The sequence below is a fragment of the Pongo abelii genome, chromosome 17 (genome assembly GCF_028885655.2).
Source record: "Pongo abelii isolate AG06213 chromosome 17, NHGRI_mPonAbe1-v2.0_pri, whole genome shotgun sequence".
Lineage (NCBI taxonomy): Eukaryota > Metazoa > Chordata > Mammalia > Primates > Hominidae > Pongo > Pongo abelii.
The window spans coordinates 25,461,272-25,481,574 of NC_072002.2; the positions used below are offsets into that span (position 1 = coordinate 25,461,272).

General features: G+C 41.4%; 1 protein-coding gene across 7 annotated transcripts in view; it reads left to right on the forward strand.

Annotated features, from left to right (window-relative positions):
* The window catches only part of PPP4R1 (protein phosphatase 4 regulatory subunit 1), a 71,776-nt gene extending 53,393 nt beyond the window's left edge, over positions 1-18,383 (forward strand). For all 7 annotated transcript variants that reach the window (XM_024235796.3, XM_024235794.3, XM_063716836.1 and 4 more), the window contains 9 exons: positions 1,704-1,876; positions 3,182-3,277; positions 5,628-5,813; positions 7,770-7,931; positions 11,749-11,849; positions 14,777-14,897; positions 14,989-15,123; positions 15,841-15,982; positions 17,217-18,383. In XM_024235796.3, coding sequence (XP_024091564.1) covers positions 1,704-1,876; positions 3,182-3,277; positions 5,628-5,813; positions 7,770-7,931; positions 11,749-11,849; positions 14,777-14,897; positions 14,989-15,123; positions 15,841-15,982; positions 17,217-17,380 — 1,280 coding nt within the window. In that variant the 3' untranslated portion in view covers positions 17,381-18,383. The remainder of the gene's footprint in view (positions 1-1,703; positions 1,877-3,181; positions 3,278-5,627; positions 5,814-7,769; positions 7,932-11,748; positions 11,850-14,776; positions 14,898-14,988; positions 15,124-15,840; positions 15,983-17,216) is intronic.
* Positions 18,384-20,303: the final 1,920 nt, after the last annotated feature.

Consider the following 20,303-nt stretch of genomic DNA (forward strand, 5'->3'; position numbering starts at 1 on the left):
TTAAGTTTGCTGTCTTGTATGGCTAGTTAGCAGCTCCCAAAACAATTACAATAGTAATATCGAAGACCACTGATCACCCATCACCATAGCGGATATAACAATAATGAAAAAGATTGAAATAGTACAAGAATTACCAACATGCAATGCAGAGGCACAGCGTAAACACATGCTGTTGGAAAAATAGCACCAATAGACTTGCTAAATGTAAGCTTGCCACAGACCCTTTAGTTTAGAAAAAGTACAGTTATCACGCCCAGCATGGTGGTGTGTGCCTGTAGTCCCAGCCACTCAGGAGGCTGAGGCAGAGGGATTGCTTGAGCCCAGGGTTCAGTGCTTCAGTGAGCTATGATCATGCCTTGTGAATAGCTTTCTGCAAGTAACTCCAACCTGGGCAAAATAGTGGGACCTCACCTCTTTAAAGAAAACAAAACAAAACAAAAAAGCAAAAGTGTAGTATCTACAAAGTGCAATAAAACAAGGTATGCCTGCACTTTCCAGGGAACAGAATGGATGGGGGATGATACACACACACACACACACCCCCACACACACACCATGCACTTTATATGGGACAAAACATTTTAACCTTTCTTTCTTGTACAGTCTATTTTGAGTACTGTTTTGGTTTGGCTTGGGAGTGATCCCAAAAGGGAGTGGCTGAAGTGATTATAAAAGGGTTGGTGAAAATTGCAGCCGAAATTCTGAAGATAATGAAAATATTCCACTACAACTTTTTGTGAGTGAATACGTTCAATTTTCTTAAGTTAGCAAGTAATGACCTAATAGACTAGAACCTCATCCTGTATGTTGCTTGCGTGTCTGTTGTCAGGCACTTAATATACTTAGATGAGAAATTTTATAAATGCTGCAGCATAATAGATTATCTTAAAATAGTTACTGATTGTTTTGTTTAAAATGTTTGAATTTAAAATGTTCACATTTTGAACATCCAAGTGGATTGTTACTTGGAATAAATGCTAAGCAATATTTTTTGCTAAATTTCTGATTTATTTGGGGAGCAGGAAGAATGCCTTATCTTAATTTTGAATCACCTCTGTAAGTAAGGTGCAACCCAAAACATAGGCAATGCTAGTTGCCAGATTTTTGAACCACTGCCTGGTAAGTTGTCCTTTTGGTTTGCTACAAGTAAGACAGTGTTCATTTGGGATTGTTGTGTTTGGGAGAAGATGCAATTCTCATTTTCAAAAAGAATTAGAGAAAAATAAGCAGTAATAAGATATGAGATGTTTAAATGTAACTGTGACAAGAATCTTTGTAATTACCATTGTTTTATGTTGGCAGGGTTTGTGTGACTGCTCTTCTGCTAAAATAGCTTAGTAAGTAAGACTTGTCAGTTTGATTCATGCACTACCAAAACATAGTTAACTTTTACTGAAATTGACTCCTTTTAATAAGCTGGAGGCAGCTCCAGCAACTAGATAGCATTTCTCTTTTCATACTAACGCAGAATAATGTACAGTAGCAGATAAACATTTTTAATCTCATGAAAGCATATTAGTTTTCTACTTTTTCTCTTGAAGGACTAATGATTTACCACAGTAGAAATTTTTTTCCAGCTTTTTGATTGCAGTGTCAAAAAAGTCTATATTTCATTGATAACGTACAGTGCAAATGGAGAACAGCCTTGTAAGAATACTGCAATTGTGTTTCTCACTTTGTCCATGTCCTTATTCTGCCTGTAGCCCAAGTAGAAGTGCTGTCCGCTGCACTGCGTGCCTCCAGCCTGGATGCGCATGAAGAGACTGTCAGTATAGAGAAGAGAAGTGATGTGCAAGATGAACTGGATGTAAATGAGCTACCAAATTGTAAAATAAATCAAGAAGATTCTGTGCCTTTAATCAGCGATGCTGTTGAGGTAACAAACTCAGTAAAGTGTTTACCAAATGAAAGTAGTTTGAATCAGAAGTCTTTCATTGGGGAGTAGTTGTAGCTAATCACTTTTAGTTTGTATGTTCTGTTTGTTGCTGATTTTTTAGCTCTTCATTTTGCATAAAGTAATTGTTTTCATCACATCCTGTCCTTGTGACATTAGTGTCATATGAAATGCCTGGAAAAGTAAATCCCACTTCTGTCTATATGACCATTTAGTAGACTCAATGTTAATGTAGCTCACTGCAGTGAAATAGTCTTACTGGAAACAAAGCCCTTTATCAAGAATAATTAACTCTTCCCTTTTCTTTTTGGAGAGGTGCTTTGTTTCTGATCGGACCATTTCACTGCAGCAAGCAACACAGTATTCTGAGCAGAAGATCGGGACTTGAGGCCATGTTGCGGAGGGCCAGTGACATTATCTGGACTCTGGAGTGTGAGGGTGGGTACTGATCCTAGCATCATCTTCACTGTGTACTTGTAGCTGTTCTCTATGATCCTTCCCTAATTTCCTGCTGCATCTCCATCAAGCCAGCATTATTTGGTATCAGTGCTACTTAGCTGTTGTTTATACAAATGGGGAGAAGGAATGCACCACCGATTGCCAGAATCGCATGGTCACAGATCATAGTGGCTTGAATGAGAAGCTCAGGAAAGAGTACCTGCACACACTGGGGCTGGCAAGAGGGTTCTTAGAGCTTTAGTGCATTTCTGTTTTGATTTCTGTTAGATGGCATGTGGTATAGTTAGAAATCTGTGTAATACCACTGCTTTGGATTAAAGCCCTGACTATTTATTGGAGATTTGAATAGTATTAATATATCTGCATTTTAGAAGGTGTTTATGTTGTTATTGTTGTTGTTACTGTTTTTGGCTGTTAACATATATATAATTTGTGAAATTAGATATTAACAGCCAAGAATAGAAATAGAAGAAAAACTGCATATGACACTCCATGGTCTCTAAAACAATGGACCAAAAGAATCATCTCAGTACTATTTTGTAAATAAGCTAATTTGAGCTGTTTGGACCATTTCAAAATTACTTTCAAATATTGTTTTTAATTACTCTCATTTTTCTAGAATTGGTTTTCATACATTTGACAGCCTATTCAGCAAGTTAGATTTAAAGTAGGGAAGGTTCTTAGGTATGTTTGTAAGCTTTTAAAAACATGAGGAATTTATATGTTTATTACTTTTGACAGTCTTGAAAGGTAAGTAACTTAGTAAGATAGCTTAAATGAAGATGTACAGACAGGACAGCTCTTTAAGTAGTTATTTTTTCCTAACAGAATATGGACTCCACTCTTCACTATATTCACAACGATTCAGACTTGAGCAACAATAGCAGTTTTAGCCCTGATGAGGAAAGGAGAACTAAAGTACAAGTAAGTGACCAAAAAATGTGTTCTTTTGTGGGTGTGTTCCTAATTCCTCTTTTAGAGCCCGTTTCTGACCTAATTTGCACCTTCTTTATGATGAGTGTTCTAAAAAATATGACTAGTGTGTCATATTTTCCATAAGGAAATTGAAATAGTAGAGAGAGGAACATGGAAGCACAAATCTTCCCTTTCCTACCTCTGTGATCCCATTCTTCATTCAGAGTGACCACGATCACACACCTTGTTATCTTCCTTCATGTATTTTCATGGGCACATAAACATACACATGTGCCTCTTTTTATCATTGAAGACAGCTGTGGTCATCCCATCCTACCTAGGTATTTCCTCTTGTTCACATTGCCAATAATTATAAAATACAGCTCGATTTCAGAGATGAAAATATGAAAAAATATGAAAATTTTAAAAGTGCCGTCAGTAACAAGCTGCAGGGAAACTGCTCACGGAATCATTGAAATGTGGTAGCTATGCCTTGCCTTGCTCTTTTCTTTTCTCTTCTAACAATCTGACCTGGTGACCTCTCCTGTAAGCACACCAGGACTACTACACCTTCGCAGCCGCATGCACAGTGTCCGCCACACCCGTGGTCTCTGTCGTAGGAAGGCACTGTGGGAGATGCTACTCGTTGTAGTTTCACTTTGATGCTATAAGCAGTGCTACATTCACCATGACTGTCTATACGTGTTGTTTGCTTCTATGGCTTTATTATTATTCTTATTATTATTAGAGATGGAGTCTCACTCTGTCACCCAGGCTAGAGTGCAGTAGCACCATCTTGGCTTACTGTAGCCTCCGCCTCCTGGGTTCAAGCAATTCTCCTGCCTCAGCCTCCCAAGTAGCTGGGACTATAGTTGCGAGCCACAATGCCCAGCTAATTTTTTGTGTTTTTAGTGGAGACAGTGTTTCGCCATCTTGGCCAGGCTGGTCACGAACTCCTGACCTCAAGTGATCCGCCCACCTCGGCCTCCCAAAGTGCTGTGATTACAGGCATGAGCCACCGCACCCAGCCTTAGGACTATATTATTATTGTTAGAAGTAGATTTCCTGGATCAAATGGTATATTTATTTTGTTGTTGTTGTTAGAGATGGGGTCTCAGCTCTGTCACCCAGGCTGGAGTGCAGTGGCAAGATCACAGCTCACTGCAGCCTCGAACTCTTGGGCTCAAGCAATCGATCCTTCTGCCTCAGCCCCCCCAAGTAGCTGGGACTACAGATGCGCACCGCCACATCTAGCCAATTTTTATTTTATTTATTAAAAATGAAATCAGTATTCAAAACAATAGTGTTTTGAAACATGCTTTTCCCCACTTATAGACATTTTCGATATTTCAAATCTCATTTTAATGAGTTTATTTCCATTTTCATTTTGTGTATATGGGTAATTCGTTTACGTAGCTCAAAATTCAAGATACTTAAAAGGCATTCAGTGATGTTCCCTTCTCAGTTTTTCTTCTCCACTCATCCATTTTGCTTCCTGAGATACAACCAGTTTTACCTTTCTTTTATATCCTTCCACAGCTATATTATACACACCTAAGCAAGATTGCAAATATGTTCTTCTTTTCCTCACATATATACAAATAATTAGACATGTGCACTTCAATTTTGTATAAATAATTGCTTAAATTTTCATCTAAAGAAGACAAGTTTTTATTTTTGTTTTGAGGCAGAGTTTCAGTCTATCGCCCAGGCTGGAGTACAGTGGTGTTGTCACGGCTCACTGCAGCTTCCACCTCCCTGGGCTCAAGTAATCATCCCACCTCAGCCTCCCGAGTATCTGGAACTACAGGTGTGAGCCACCATACCTGGCTGAGTTTTTAATTTTTTGTAGAGACGGGGTTTCACCATGTTGCCCACGCTGGGCTCAAGTGATCTACCTTCCTTGGCTTCTCAAAGTGCTGGGACTACAGGTGTGAGCCGCTGTGCCTGGCTGGTTTTTGTTTTTTTAATGAACATGTTGCAAATCGTGCAGAGCACCTGTTATTCTGCATTTGCTGGGTTATAACAAACATTGTCATCTCTGCCTACATTTAAAGGTGCTGGTGTTATTTTAATATGTTTTTTCAATTTCGTAATTAATTCTAATTTTCCTTTGAGCTGAGATGTTATTCATTGTTCTCCTAGAGTTGCATTTATTTGTTCATATATGTTTCCCTTAGCATGTTTTTCGTATCTCTTAGTTATTAGATACCTGAAAATTTGACATTGGTTTTTCTCAACTATTTGAGATGCTATGTTAAAATCTATATATTTAAAAATAATTTTGCCCAATTTATGTCTAAACTGCTCAAAATGCATCTCAGCTGCTCAGTCACTGTGGTTTCTCTTTCTCCATTAGGATGTTGTCCCTCAGGCGTTGTTAGATCAGTACTTATCTATGACTGACCCTTCTCGCGCACAGACGGTCGACACGGAAATTGCTAAGCACTGTGCGTACAGCCTCCCCGGTGTGGCCCTGACACTCGGAAGACAGAATTGGCACTGCCTGAGAGAGACGTACGAGACTCTGGCCTCAGACATGCAGGCGAGTAAAGCAGTTAAAGAATCAGCACAGCGTGCATGTGGAAGGCACAGTGCTTTGCTTTTTGTAACCTAAAGAATTTCTGTTCGTGTTCTAGCATGTTCTTAGTGTTACAGGAAATGATGTATGGAAGAGCTTAAGAGTAATAACAGAGCATGTTGTTTTTGCACTGTCAGAGCCCCACAATTTGGCTTCTTCATTTTTATGTAAAGCATTAGAAATTGTTATCACATTCAACATGCCTACATTCCTAACTTAAAATGTATTATATCTAGAGTTTATCTGTAAATTAATTGTTCCGAATATAGGATTTAATTTTTCACCTAGAAATAGTATTATAAATGCTTATTTGATTTGCACACTAGATCCGAAAATATTTGTTTAAACTGTAGTAGAACTACAGTATTACTAGCGCATGTGAAGTTCTGGGCCCTGCATGCCTTGAGCATTGCAGTACAGACAGGAGAAGTTCCGTGGTTCTTGCTCTCTCCTCATCCCCACACACCACCCCCAACCCCTTTCAGCAGAAGATACAAGGTAAACTCTTGTTTCACGTCATTTTGTCTGGACATCTGTGACTTTCACGTGACCTCTTCCCAGGCTTAATGACCTAACCTCCCCTGCCAGGGCTGATTTCTGTATAAACAAAGTTTGCCCCTCTTTGAACACACCTGTTCCTTCAGTGAAGTTGATCTCTCAGTTATTTAAAAAAAAATTTAAAAAAAAAAAAGCAGTCTGATTAGGCTAATTTGTACTGAAATGTGATGACTTTTCCTTAAACTTCTTGGTAATTGTATTTTTCAAGGAATCAGTGCTGTTGACTCAGCAAGTTGTAAGTTGGAAGTAATCTTGATAGGTCAAGTTCCTCCTTTGACCTATGAGGTTAGGAAAGCCGGGCCCAGGAGAAGTGAATTTATCCTTAACCAGGACCCAGAAGAAGTGAATTTATCTGTGTTCATACACTTCTTAAGTGCTGCATCTGGTCATGGAACCACAAAGGCCCAATTTCCATAGAGTGCTTTGTCCTGTGTATTCGTGTTTTCAGTCTTTATTCTACAGAACTGTAGGGTTCCCGTGGGATGTATCTTTCGGGGCACCTGGGTGACTCTGATGGCTCAGAATCTGGATGGGCAGTTTCTTCTCTTTGCTGCCCCTCTCTTCCATCAGAACATCTCTGCCTTCATCTGTTTTATATGTTGAACTTGGGCATAAAATTTTATTTCAAGAGTGGATTCTGGGGGGAAGGGAAAGGACATATAATGTTTGCTCTAAACTGTTTCTCTTTAGGTAAAACTTTTTAAGTTACTATGTAAAAATTTTATAATTAAGGCAACATGGAGAAAAGGATGTTTTTAACTTAAAATTATTATAAATGCAACACATTTCTGTTGAAGGTTTCTTTTCCAAGGCTATATGCAGATTTCCCTAGTCTTATATTTCTTAAATTGCCAGTTCCTTAAAAACAAGTTTTATTGTTCTGTTTTGTTTTTCTTAATCCAAGGTTTGGCTGTACAGGAATCTGAAGGGGAACAGTAAACCGGGGAGGGTGCTAGAGAGCCTTTGGTCCATGTGCAGCCTCAGTACATCAGCATGTTCTAGCATGTACATAGTGTTATAGGAAATTATGTATGGAAGAGCTTAAGAGTAATAACAGAGCATGTTCTTTTTGCACTGTCAGAGTCAGGGTCCGATGTTCAGAGAGCTACAAAAACTTAATGATTTCTAAGCATTTGTTCTTCATAAATGAAAGGAAGATAATACATACTAGGTAGGGATTTAAAATTTTTCTGTTACACTTTTCGATGCATAATTTAGGCATTTAAAGTTAGTATCTGTTATTCTGATTCAATTTTTTGAGGTTAGTAACATTCATATATAAATTAGCCTTTGTATATTGCCTAACAGTTAAAGTACTGAGTACTTTGTGGTTAGCTTACTAATGTGTTTTCATTTCTGCAGTGGAAAGTTCGACGAACTCTAGCATTCTCCATCCACGAGCTTGCAGTTATTCTTGGAGATCAGTTGACAGCTGCAGATCTGGTTCCAATTTTTAATGGATTTTTAAAAGACCTCGATGAAGTCAGGATAGGTGTCCTTAAACACTTGCATGATTTTCTGAAGGTAACTTTTAAATTCTTTTGCGTAAAAACACAACAAAATTCTGCTGTAATCTAAATCTTTATCTTCTGCTATAATCTAAATCTTTATCTTCTGCTATCACCAAGAGAGGTTTCTGTGTGTTTCTATGTAAGAAAATATAGCCATAAGTTGATGTTAAGATGTGACTTAAAAAAGAAATGGTCCCATAATTATACTTTCACTTTTAAAACAGTATTAGATGATAGTTTACAGACATTTGTACCTTTTTCTTTTTCAAAATTATTGAATGAAATGTATGTTAAAAAAAATCATTAGCTGCAGTCATCCCTGAGTATATGCAGGAGGATTGGTTCCAGGTCCCCCATGCACACCCAAATCCATGTAGTACTCCAGTCCTGTGGAACCCGTGTATAGGAAAAGTCTGCCCTCCATGTACTCCGGTTTCACATCCAGGAATACTGTATTTTCAATCCTCATTTGGTTGGGACAAACAATTCAAGTGTAAGTGGACCCATGCAGTTCAAACCCCTATTGTTGAAGGTCAACTGTGTATTAAGTTTGGAGGCTTTGTGTGGTATTTCAGGAGTCTTGAGAATTTACCTTTAGCCCTCACTACTTTGATATAGGAGCTGTGGTCTCCAAAGTGAATAGCCCTGATTTTTTACAAATTGTTTGCTCCTGGAGTACTGTTGTTGTTTTTAGACTTTAGCCTTGAAATTGACTCTGATAATTCTAAGGCTTGAGTGATAGAAGTAATTGTAGTCCTCCCTTTTAAAAAAACATTGAGGCTGGGCACAGTGGCTCACACCTATAATCCTAGCACTTTGGGAGGCTGAGGCGGGTAGATCACTTGAGGTCAGGAGGTCGAGACCAGCCTGGCCAACATGGTGAAACCCTGTCTTTACTAAAATACAAAAAATTAGCTGGGCGTGGTGGTAGGCACCTGTAGTCTCAGCCACTCAGGAGACTGAGGCAGGAGAATCGCTTGAGCCCAGGAGGTGGAGGTTGCAGTGAGCCAAGATCATGCCACTGCACTCCAGCCTGAGGGACAGAGCAAGACTCCATCTCAAAAAAGTAAAAAACGAAAACATTGAGACCATTTTATATTTTATGTAGATCATATTCGGAGTCTCGCTCTGTCACAAGGTTGGAGTGCAGTGGCACAATCTTGGCTCACTGCAACCTCCGCCTCCCAGGTTCAAGCAATTCTCCTGCCTCAGCCTCCTGAGTAGCTGGGACTACAGGTGCATGCCACTATGCCCAGCTGATTTTTTGTGTGGTTTTTTGTTTTTGTTTTTGTTTTTTTTAGTAGAGATGGGGTTTCACCATGTTAGCCAGGATGGTCTTGATCTCCTGATCTTGTGATCCGCCTGCCTCGGCCTCCCAAAGCGCTGGGATTACAGACGTGAGCCACCACGCCTGGCCTGAAATTTTTCTGATTGTCCCAGTATTGTCCTTTATAGTTTTTCTCCACTCAATTTTGAATCCCTTAAAGTGCATATTAAATTTAAATGTTATCTTTCTTTAGTCCTCTTAAATCTAGGTGTCACTGGCATTTTTGAGGAGTCTAAACCAGTTGTTTTACAGAATTACTCTCAATTTGAATTTACACAATTTGATTCTGGGTAAGCGGGGTGTTTTTTGCAGACATGTTAACCTGTGAGGGTTGTCATGTATTTTTCTGAATGTGTCACATCAGGGCTAATGTGGTGCTGGCTCTTCCCATCATTGGTGACGAGAAGGCTGACAACTCCATTATAAAATGACCTTTTACCTTTTGCGGTTAATAGAGAATTGGTGAGGCGATACTTTAGAACTCTAAATATCTTTTTCTCTAGAGTCCTTCACCAGTGCTCTCATATCCAGGCATCTATACATGGTTCTTACCTGAATCAGTTAACTGTGTTGGTTGTGAAAGAGTGATTTTCTGTTTTCATAATTCTTTCTGGTTTTTTTTTTAATTAATTAACTTACTTATTTTGAGACAGGGTCTCATCTCACTCTGTTGCCCAGGCTGGAGTGTAATGATGCAATCATGGCTCACTGCAGCCTCCACCTCTCCCAGCTCAGATGATCCTCCCATCTCTGCCTCCTGAGTAGCTGGGGCCACAGGCGCACCACCACGCCCAGCTGAGTTTTGTATTTTTTGTAGGGACAAGGTTTCACTATGTTGCCCAAGCTGGTCTTGAACTCCTGGGCTGAAGTGATCTGCCCCGCCTTAGCCTCCCAAAGTTCTGGGATTACAGATGTGAGCCACTACGCTCGGCCATTCCTTCTGTTTTTAAGTAACATTCCCACGTAAAAATAACCTGTGCCTTCTCTCCTTCCCTGGTTTCGAAAGTTATTTTAGTATTAGTGTGGCCTCTCGGATTTTAAAAATTCAACATGATGGAAGCTATTTCTGTCATTTATTTGGAGCATCAAATTTGACTAGTGGGGACCCCTTAAAGCTGCCTCTTGTGTCCTTTGATTTGTCCTTTGACTTTTAAGTGCTTCAGTACTTTCAGTTTCAACTTTCCCTTTCCTTGTCCCAGCCTGGAGTCAGCTATTTCTCCAAGGAACTGTGGTCCTTTTTAGTGGAGAATGGTCCTTAGAAACTGAGATCCAGGCACTGGAAGTGCTCATTGCTCCTGGCCTGTCATTTCTTTTAGGTCTTTTCAGGAGATAGTAGCTAGGAGGTGTGTTGCTTTTTTTTTTAAATTAAATTACTAACTTCATATTGTTATGAACTACTTCCAATTCAATACCGTTTTCTCTCTTCACTTTATGTATTTTTTCCTTTTTACTCCTGGTAAAAAGTCTGTTTTTAACAACATTAATGTATAATATTTAGTTGTAGCTGGGCATGGTGGCTCACACGTGTAATCCCAGCACTTTGGGAGGCCAAGGCGAGCGGATCATCTGAGGTCAGGAGATCGAGACCATCATGGCTAACACGGTGAAACCCCGTCTCTACTAAAGATACAAAAAATTGGCCGGGCGTGGTGGCACGCGCCTGTAGTCCCAGCTACTCGGGAGGCTGAGGCAGGAGAATCGCTTGAACCTGGGAGGTGGAGGTTGCAGTGAGCCGAGATTGCACCACTGCACTACTCCAGCCTGGACGACAAAGTGAGACTCTGTCTCAAAAAAAAAAAAATTAGTTGTTTGCTCAGTTACACAACATAAATGAAATAGTTTCAGAATTACTCCACCAATAATAATTCCCACATCAAATCAACTACATAATATTCAGGACTCCTAGCACATTCTGTCCTTAGAACGTCCCGTGAAGATGTATGGTCAAAGTAGTCAGTTCACACTTTGGCTTTTTTCCCTGCGTGATTGTTTTCCATCTGATGCACAGTTAGGTTGGTTTGCTTCTGTTTATAAACTTACCTTTAAATATTTATAGAGCAGCTATTGGAATACATTTTTTTTTTCTCTCAACAGATACTGAATGCCTACCCTGTGCTGTCACAGCGCCACACGCAGGGCTTACACACATGGTTAAGAGCATAATTACTGCCTTAAGCGGGGCCATGGCAACAAGGATGTCATATGAATAAAGGGGGCAAGTCCTGTCATCAGGCTGTGCCCGGGGTACTGTGGGGTTTAGCGTGGCTCATTGATAGGCACAAGGAACAAAGATTTCCAGACAAGACGGTGATTCCTGAAGGCAAATGGAATTATTCAGGGAAAAATAAACTTAATACCAAATTTTAAAACACTTATATACAGCTACTACATTTCCTCTTCAGAAGAATTAACCATATTGCTTACAGTCTGTTTTTAAGCACTTTGATAAAAGAAATAATGTCTGTACCTTGTCCTGGTAAATATTTTTATTTTGTTACTTTAGCTTCTTCATATTGACAAAAGAAGAGAATATCTTTATCAACTTCAGGAGTTTTTGGTGACAGATAATAGTAGAAATTGGCGGTTTCGAGCTGAACTGGCTGAGTAAGTTCTCACAGTTTATTAGATTATGTTTTGGAGGGGTATATATTTACTTCATTTTTACGTTTTTTCAGTTTCTTCATTACTTTGTGTAGATCCAAGTTTCTATGTGGTATTCTAGCCCTTTAACACTTCCTGTAATACATGTCTTACTGTCAGTGAATTTCCTCAGCCTTTTTTTTTTTTTCTTGAAAATGTCTTTAGTTCATCTTTATATTATTTTTATCATGGTGAAATACACATAGCCAAATTTGCTGTTGATGACATTTAGTACATTCACAGTGTTGTGGAACCATTCCCTCTATCTAGTTCTAAAATGTTAACCTCCCGAAAAGAAAAACCCATGCCCAATAAGCATCTGCTATCTATGGATTTGCCTGTTGTGGACATTTCATGCAAGTGGAGTCATATAACACATGGCCTTTTGGGCATGGTTTCTTCATCTAACAGTGTTTTCAGTTGTCCTCCATATTATATCCTCTAGCTGAACTTGCCTTCCTTTTTGTGGTTGAGTAATATTCCATTGTATGGACATACCACATTCATTTAGTGCATTCATCTGTTGAGGAACATTTGGGTTGGGTGTGTGGTCTTTTGTGAATAGTGCTGCTAGGAACGTTTATGTACAAGATTTAATATTTGAAATCTGTTTTCAGTTCTTTTGAGGTGGATTTGCAAGGCCATATGGTAATTCTGTGTTTAATTTCTTGAGGAACTGCCAGACTTTTCCACAACAGCTATACCATTTTACATTCCCATCAGCAATGTATGGGAGTTCCAATTTCTCTGTGTCCTCACTAACACCTATTTTTCTACTAAATTTTAAAAATATTTCTAAATTGGCCAAATAATAATTGTGCATATTTACGAGGTATGTAATGATGTTGCAATACATATCAGATAGTGGTCAGATAAGGGCAGTTAGCATATCCATCACTCGTGTATCATTTACAGCTGTTCTAATGGGCGTGGAACAGCACCTCATTGTGGTATGATTTGCATTTCCCTAATGACTAATGATGTTGAGCACTTTTCCATAAGCCTGTCAACCATTTGTATATATTTTGTGGAGAAATGTCTATCCAAGTCTGTTGCACATTTTTAAATTGGGTTGTTTATCTTAAGTTGTGTTGTTGAGTTGTAAGAGTTCTTTATATATTCTGGATTATAGACCTCACCTGCATTTTCAAATGATGTCTTTGCTGAGTATGGAATGTGGGGCTGACAGTTTGTCTTTCAGTATATTAAAGATGCCACTCCATTGAGTTCTGGCTTGCCCACTTCTGACTCAAAATGCCCGCCTCCTCTTCTGCCATGTAGTGCCGGGGTGTGAGTACATCTAGTCAGGAGCAAGCTGGGTTTGCGTTTTGTCATTGCTGTGGTTACCTTCAGTGTACTTGGGGCTTCAGTTTTTCTCGCTGTGGGCTGCCACTACCATTGCTGTTTGCTGAGGGTGGGAGCTGGGGTACCAGTGGTCTTCTAGTGTGAGTATTCCACCCAGCATTTAGCGGTACCTGCACCCCTGTGTAATGGGGTGGGACCTCCTATCTGTGCTTGGTCTCGGGCAGGACTTCCTGCAGCTCCTCCTGGAATAAGGAGCATTAGTTCTCCTCTCCCACAGTTGCAGTATTTTTGCTGGGCCCACAGGGTGGACAGGCTTTGGGGCCCCTCCACCAGCAGGTTAAGCCTTTTGCTTTGCATGAGAAAAGGGCCCAGCAGAGTGCTTGATGATTCATGGCTGTCTGTCAGTTGCTTCTGCCTGCTATGAGAAATCTGTCCTGTTTTTCCTGACCATCTTTCTTGAAGCACCCATGGGAGGCAGGTACCCTGTGGAAGTCAGAAGGTTGCCTAGGAATGTGAGCTCCCTGTGTTGGGGACATCTGGCTTTGTTTGAGCCACCCCATACTCGTCCCAGCCACCATCTGGCCCTGGGCAGCTGGCTACAATTCGAGCTGATTTCTCCCTACCGTTACGTGCTAGCAGGTGTCCTGTCCATCCGGGCTCTGCTGAGGGGCAGTTCTCTTTCCCGTCTTGGGAAGTTAGGTTATTTGTGTGCTTTGCAACCCCAGCTCTCTGATGGGCTCAAGAAAAGATCTTGAAGTTTATGTAGCTTTTTCTACTGTAGGGTCAGTGACGTTCTTGGCAGTTTTCTGTATTCTAAGCAGAAACTGATGTCCTGTTTGGAATTTTTATTTTGAATTTTGTCAGAAAATAAGTGTGTCTGTTTCAGGATGCATATTTGTATACACAGGTGCATTTATCATTGCTGCATAATCTATATTCATGTTACAGTTGACTTCGTACTTATTAGAAATGTAAATCATCTTGAACATAAAATCTGAAAGGCAAAAGTCTCACATCCAAGGTATTTCTTCAAGGCCATCATTGAAGCTTGCAGGTTAGCCTGGTAGATGTCATGAAAGTCTCAGGGCCCCTCAGATGTGATGGGAAGGTTGCTGGAGGACACCCTCCCTCTGTTATCCCTAGCAAATCCCTTCCAGGAAGGCTCCTCAGAGCCTTGACAGGTACACAGTGGACTCCCTCCCTCTGCGGGGACTTCTTACTGAGAAACTTGATTGTAGATGGAAGCTTCTCAGCACATTCCAAACTGTGACCATGGATCAGTGTGGGCCATGTTCCAGTTGAACATACTAGGAAGTGCTTTGCTCTGTCTCAGTCCCCATGGATGCAGAACTCTACAGCTTTTGTTTTCCTTACACTCTAAGGAACTTGAATAGCATGTAAGTGCATTTCCAGATACACAGAGACTGGAGTAACTGTATAGGAGAGGTCTGCTTAATCGCTCCTCTTTGCATATGTTTGAGACAGGTGCTCAGTAATCCAGTATTACAGATGATTTAAATGGGTAACCTATTTTCATTTGTCTCGCTGATTTTTAAACGTTGTCTTTTTGTAATTCCTTTTTGTAGACAGCTGATTTTACTTCTAGAGTTATATAGTCCCAGAGATGTTTATGACTACTTACGTCCCATTGCTCTGAATCTGTGTGCAGACAAAGTTTCTTCTGTTCGTTGGATTTCCTACAAGTTGGTATGTATTGAACTTTTAAAATTTTAGATCAGCAAACTCTAAGATCCTAGAATGGAAGCTGTTCCTCACTTCTCCATGCGCACCCTCCCAGGTCAGCGAGATGGTGAAGAAGCTGCACGCGGCAACACCACCAACGTTCGGAGTGGACCTCATCAATGAGCTTGTGGAGAACTTTGGCAGATGTCCCAAGTGGTCTGGTCGGCAAGCCTTTGTCTTTGTCTGCCAGGTAAGCGAGGCCCTGGGCTTACTTGTTTATGAGTTTTTCTCCTAGAAGAATGTCTTCTTTAACTTCCTACCTCTCTCTCACTCTCTTCCTTATTCTTAAGGAACAGAACCTTATGGTAGCCTGGCTGTTTATAGGATCATCTGCCCCCATTGTTGGGCATCGGCTGGCCCCTCTCTCCCAGCTAGCCAAGCCCCTCCTTACACTGGCATGCACCACACACACCCCACGTGCCTGCTGTATGTGTATGTTCCACACCACACACCACATGCCTGGTATGTGCATGTTCTGCTCTGCACACATTCAGCCGTGTGTATATGTACATTTCACAGTGCACATACATGCATGTTCCTCACCGTTCCTCACTGCATATTATACAGGAATACATACATGTACCACACCACACACATGCTGTGCACACATATACCATACCACGGTTCCCACTAGAGGGTGCTCATTTCTGGGACCCAGAGCGCAGGTGTGAAAATGAAAGTGTGAATGAACACTCTAGGTCTCTGTAGAGCAGTTTAAAAACTGTGTCTGTCCATGTGGGCAGTTAATTATGTAATTTTTTATTTGAGTTCCCAAGTACCTGGAATTTTGGTTGAAAAGCAGTAACTAAAATTTGTACCTGTGGTCACTCGGAGATTTTGTTAGCCGGTAGTCGAGTTTTTGGCTGCATTGACCGAGAAGCCTAGAGTAGCTGTTTCTTTTCCCCAGACTGTCATTGAGGATGACTGCCTTCCCATGGACCAGTTTGCTGTGCATCTGATGCCGCACCTGCTAACCTTAGCAAACGACAGGGTTCCTAATGTGCGAGTGCTGCTTGCAAAGACATTAAGACAAACTCTGCTAGAAAAAGGTAGGTAGTGACTCTACTAGAAGAAGCGTGTGAGTAGAGAAAGAGGTCTGTGCACTGCGCTGGATCAACAGATATCAAAGCAGAAGTATTGTCTGCTCAGAGAAAATAATCTGGTGGAAGGAAATACTTTAGTTGTTCTGGTGGTTCTCCCAAGAGGGCATGCAAGATGAAAGGGATTTTTTAATTAGCCCTCTACTGTTCTAGTTGGAGTTTATTTATCGTAAGCATCTATCATTTTTATCATTTAAAACTTAGGTTTTTTGTTTGCTAGATATTTTGACACGGAGTCTCGCCCTGTCACCCAGGCTGGAGTGCAATGGTGTGATCTCAGCCCACTGCAACCTCTGCCTCCCGGGTTCAAGCAATTCTTCTGCCTCAGCCTCCCCAGTAGCTGGGATTACAGGTGCCCGCCACCACGCCCAGCTAATTTTTTGTATTTTTAGTAGAGACGGGGTTTCACCATGTTAGCCAGGCTGGTCTCGAACTCCTGACCTCGTGTGATCTGCCTGCCTCAGCCTCCCAAAGTGCTGGGATTACAGGCATGACCCACCGTGTCTGACCTAAAACTTAGTTTTTAAACTTGGGTGTTCTTTTTATGTGCAAACCATTGCCTGGCAGCGTGCCACTTGCAATCTGCAGTATAGGGGCTGGTACCTATGTTTGCTCTCCCTCCTCTTCATTAGGCAAGAGACAGATGCCCCATAGTATTTGTTTTGCAGGAAATTATAATATCTTCAAGATTAAAGGTGGTTTATTTATTTTAATCGACCCCCCGCCCCCCGCCGCCCAAAGCACCTCATAAATATAGTTGCACGGATGAATGAAGCACAGAAAGAAGTTTGTAGTAGACATCAAAGAATAAGGATAAATGAATATTGTTTTCTTTTCTCCTTTTTTTTTTTTTGTAGTTGGGGTTTGGAAGCGTTTTTCTTTCACTGCTACTTAATAGCTAAGAAGTGTGATGTTTTTGTCTATTAATTTAATATTCCTTAGCTGTCATTGAATATCATGAGATTTAGTCTTATAAAAACAAGATAAATCTCATAACTCTTTTTATTCTGGCACTTTTTCTTCCTATAACAAATCAGTTTGGATTACTGTTTATGTTTCTTTCAGTGTGGCCTGTTTGTACTTGTAGCAATACCCAGTTTAACTGTTTATACGCGTACTTGATGGAACTCTGAAATGTTCCGTTGGACTGGTTTCATCTGTTCTGTGCACGTGTCATTTCCAGACTATTTCTTGGCCTCTGCCAGCTGCCACCAGGAGGCTGTGGAGCAGACCATCATGGCTCTTCAGATGGACCGTGACAGCGACGTCAAGTATTTTGCAAGCATCCACCCTGCCAGTACGAAAATCTCCGAAGATGCCATGAGCACAGCGTCCTCAACCTACTAGAAGGCTTGAATCTCGGTGTCTTTCCTGCTTCCATGAGAGCCGAGGTTCAGTGGGTGTTCCCCACGCATGTGACCTGGGATAGCTTTCAGGGGAGGAGAGACCTTCCTCTCCTGCGGACTTCATTGCAGGTGCAAGTTGCCTACACCCAATACCAGGGATTTTAAGAGTCAAGAGAAAGTACAGTAAACACTATTATCTTATCTTGACTTTAAGGGGAAATAATTTCTCAGAGGATTATAATTGTCACCGAAGCCTTAAATCCTTGTGTCTTCCTGACTGAATGAAACTTGAATTGGCAGAGCATTTTCCTTATGGAAGGGATGAGATTCCCAGAGACCTGCATTGCTTTCTCCTGGTTTTATTTAACAGTCGACAAATGAAATTCTTACAGCCTGAAGGCAGACGTGTGCCCAGATGTGAAAGAGACCTTCAGTATCAGCCCTAACTCTTCTCTCCCAGGCAAGGACTTGCTGGGCTCTGTGGCCAGCTGTCCAGCCCAGCCCTGTGTGTGAATCGTTTCTGACATGTGCCAATGGGAAAGGAGGGGTTTTTTACATCTCCTAAGGGCCTGATGCTAACACAAGTAGGATTGACTTTAACTCTTAAGCGCAGCATATTGCTGTACACATTTACAGAATGGTTGCTGAGTGTCTGTGTCTGATTTTTTCATGCTGGTCATGACCTGAAGGAAATTTATTAGACGTATAATGTATGTCTGGTGTTTTAACTTGATCATGATCAGCTCTGAGGTGCAACTTCTTCACATACTGTACATACCTGTGACCACTCTTGGGAGTGCTGCAGTCTTTAATCATGCTGTTTAAACTGTTGTGGCACAAGTTCTCTTGTCCAAATAAAATTTATTAATAAGATCTATAGAGAGAAATATATACACTTTTGATTGTTTTCTAGATGTCTACCAATAAATGCAATTTGTGACCTGTATTAATAATGATTTAGTTTAAAGTGGGGAAACTAGATTAAAATATTTGTCTTTTAACTAGTTTATTAGTTTCTCTGGAATCTGCCTGTGTCCCTGGGGTTGGGTTTTGCTCTTGGCAGCAGCAGGTGCCTCCTGGGTGCTCCTCCTGCTCCTGCCTGCAGCCCTAAGAGCAGGTGGGTGCCGAGTGTCTGGCACAGCTTGGATGCCCTCCACTGAAGACAGCAGAGGGGGGTTGTCTTGAAGCTCCTGAGACACAGTCAAACATCTCTGAGCCTCGATTTCTTCATCAGTAAAATGGGAATTAGTAAAACCTGCCCTGTTTCTCACAGGGTTGTTTTGCAGGCAAGTGAGTTCCTGTGTGAAGGTGGTTTTGTAAAGTGCTGTGTGTATAAATGTTCGATGTTCCTGTAAGCCTGGTTTGAAAACCTTGGCCTATCTGAGTCCCCTGGTGCTTCTGTGAGTTTTGGTTTTATTTAGTTAGCCAGCAGGGACTCCTCAGTAAGTCAAAATAAGTTCCTTTGAACTTCAGTGTGGGATTTGAGAATACGTGGGCTGCTTCCTGTCTACACTATTACAAATAAGCCTTTGGCTCCTGCTTCTCGCATTATAACCCAGATATTTACACACTGCAAATATAAGTGTAAACGGATTCCACTGGGAGGGATGTTCAAATGAATAGATAAATGCATAGGTAATACGTGAAGTGGGTAATGGGAGCAGGGCTGGGGAGTAGCTGTGGAGGGTGTGGGGTGGTCTCTGAAGGCCTCTGAAAGCAGCATCAGAGCAGGGATCGGAGGAGGACCTGGCCCCTTGATTTAGCCTTGTGTGTGAGCTGCAGATTGTCTGCTATTATCATCTACTTTTGGCCCCCAGTATTTCAGTTCTGTAAATTGCATTAGAATCATACACTAGTAGCAGCATTTTTTTAAAGCAGTGGTTATGCTAACATGGTATATTTGGGGGTAAAGAACTTGAATTTGGCCGGGCGCAGTGGCTCACGCCTGTAATCCCAGCAGTTTAGGAGGCCGAGGCGGGTGGATCACGAGGTCAGGAGATCGAGACCATCCTGGCTAACACGGTGAAACCCCATCTCTACTAAAAAAATACAAAATTAGCCAGGCATGGTGGCAGGCGCCTGTAGTCCCAGCTACTCGGGAGGCTGAGGCAGGAGAATGGCGTGAACCTGGGAGGTAGAGCTTGCAGTGAGCCGAGATCGTGTCACTGCACTCCAGCCTGGGCGACAGAGTGAGAGTCCGTCTCAAAAAACAAACAAACTTGAACTTAAGTTGCGCTAGAGCACTTGTAAAGTTAAAAATGCGCAAGCCAATTCCCACTGCAGCCTTCGCACAGCCTGTCCTACCGAGACTACACAGCACTGTAAAATATCTCAATGGCAATGAATACAAAAGACACCTGCGTTGACAGCTTTCACATCCTACCATCAAGGCACTCCCAGTGTGAAGACTTTCTAATGGAATTCAAAATAAGATTGGAGTGTTGCCCGTTTCATTTCAACTCTTAGTAGTTGCCATGATGCCTTCTGTAGCTGCTCTGAAGAAGGCAAGGTGAGGTGGGCATGTTCTTGGCAGCAGGAGTCAACCTGTGTGCGACAGGTGTCCTGGGTCGTGTCTCACGTGTGGCCTCCACTTACACAGGATCTCATAAGGGAGGAAGCTGGGGTTCCAAAGGCAGTATAAAGCCAAACACATGCGGACAGTCCCCCACGAGATGAAAGTGGAAACAGCAAACCAACTAGTATTCACTTTTCCTTTCGTAATATAAAAATGAGTAAGACGGTAAGCTGTCTTTGAGGGCTATTTAATATTGGGTGGCTAATCTTAGAAGATACTCTTTGATGTCATAGGACTTCTGAGTGACAAAGGATGAAGAGGAAAGCCTTACTTTCTAGAATAGCTTCTTAGTCACTGCCTGAAGTTCATTCTCTGCTCGCCCCCAATCTCCCCAGCAGGCCCTTCCGCG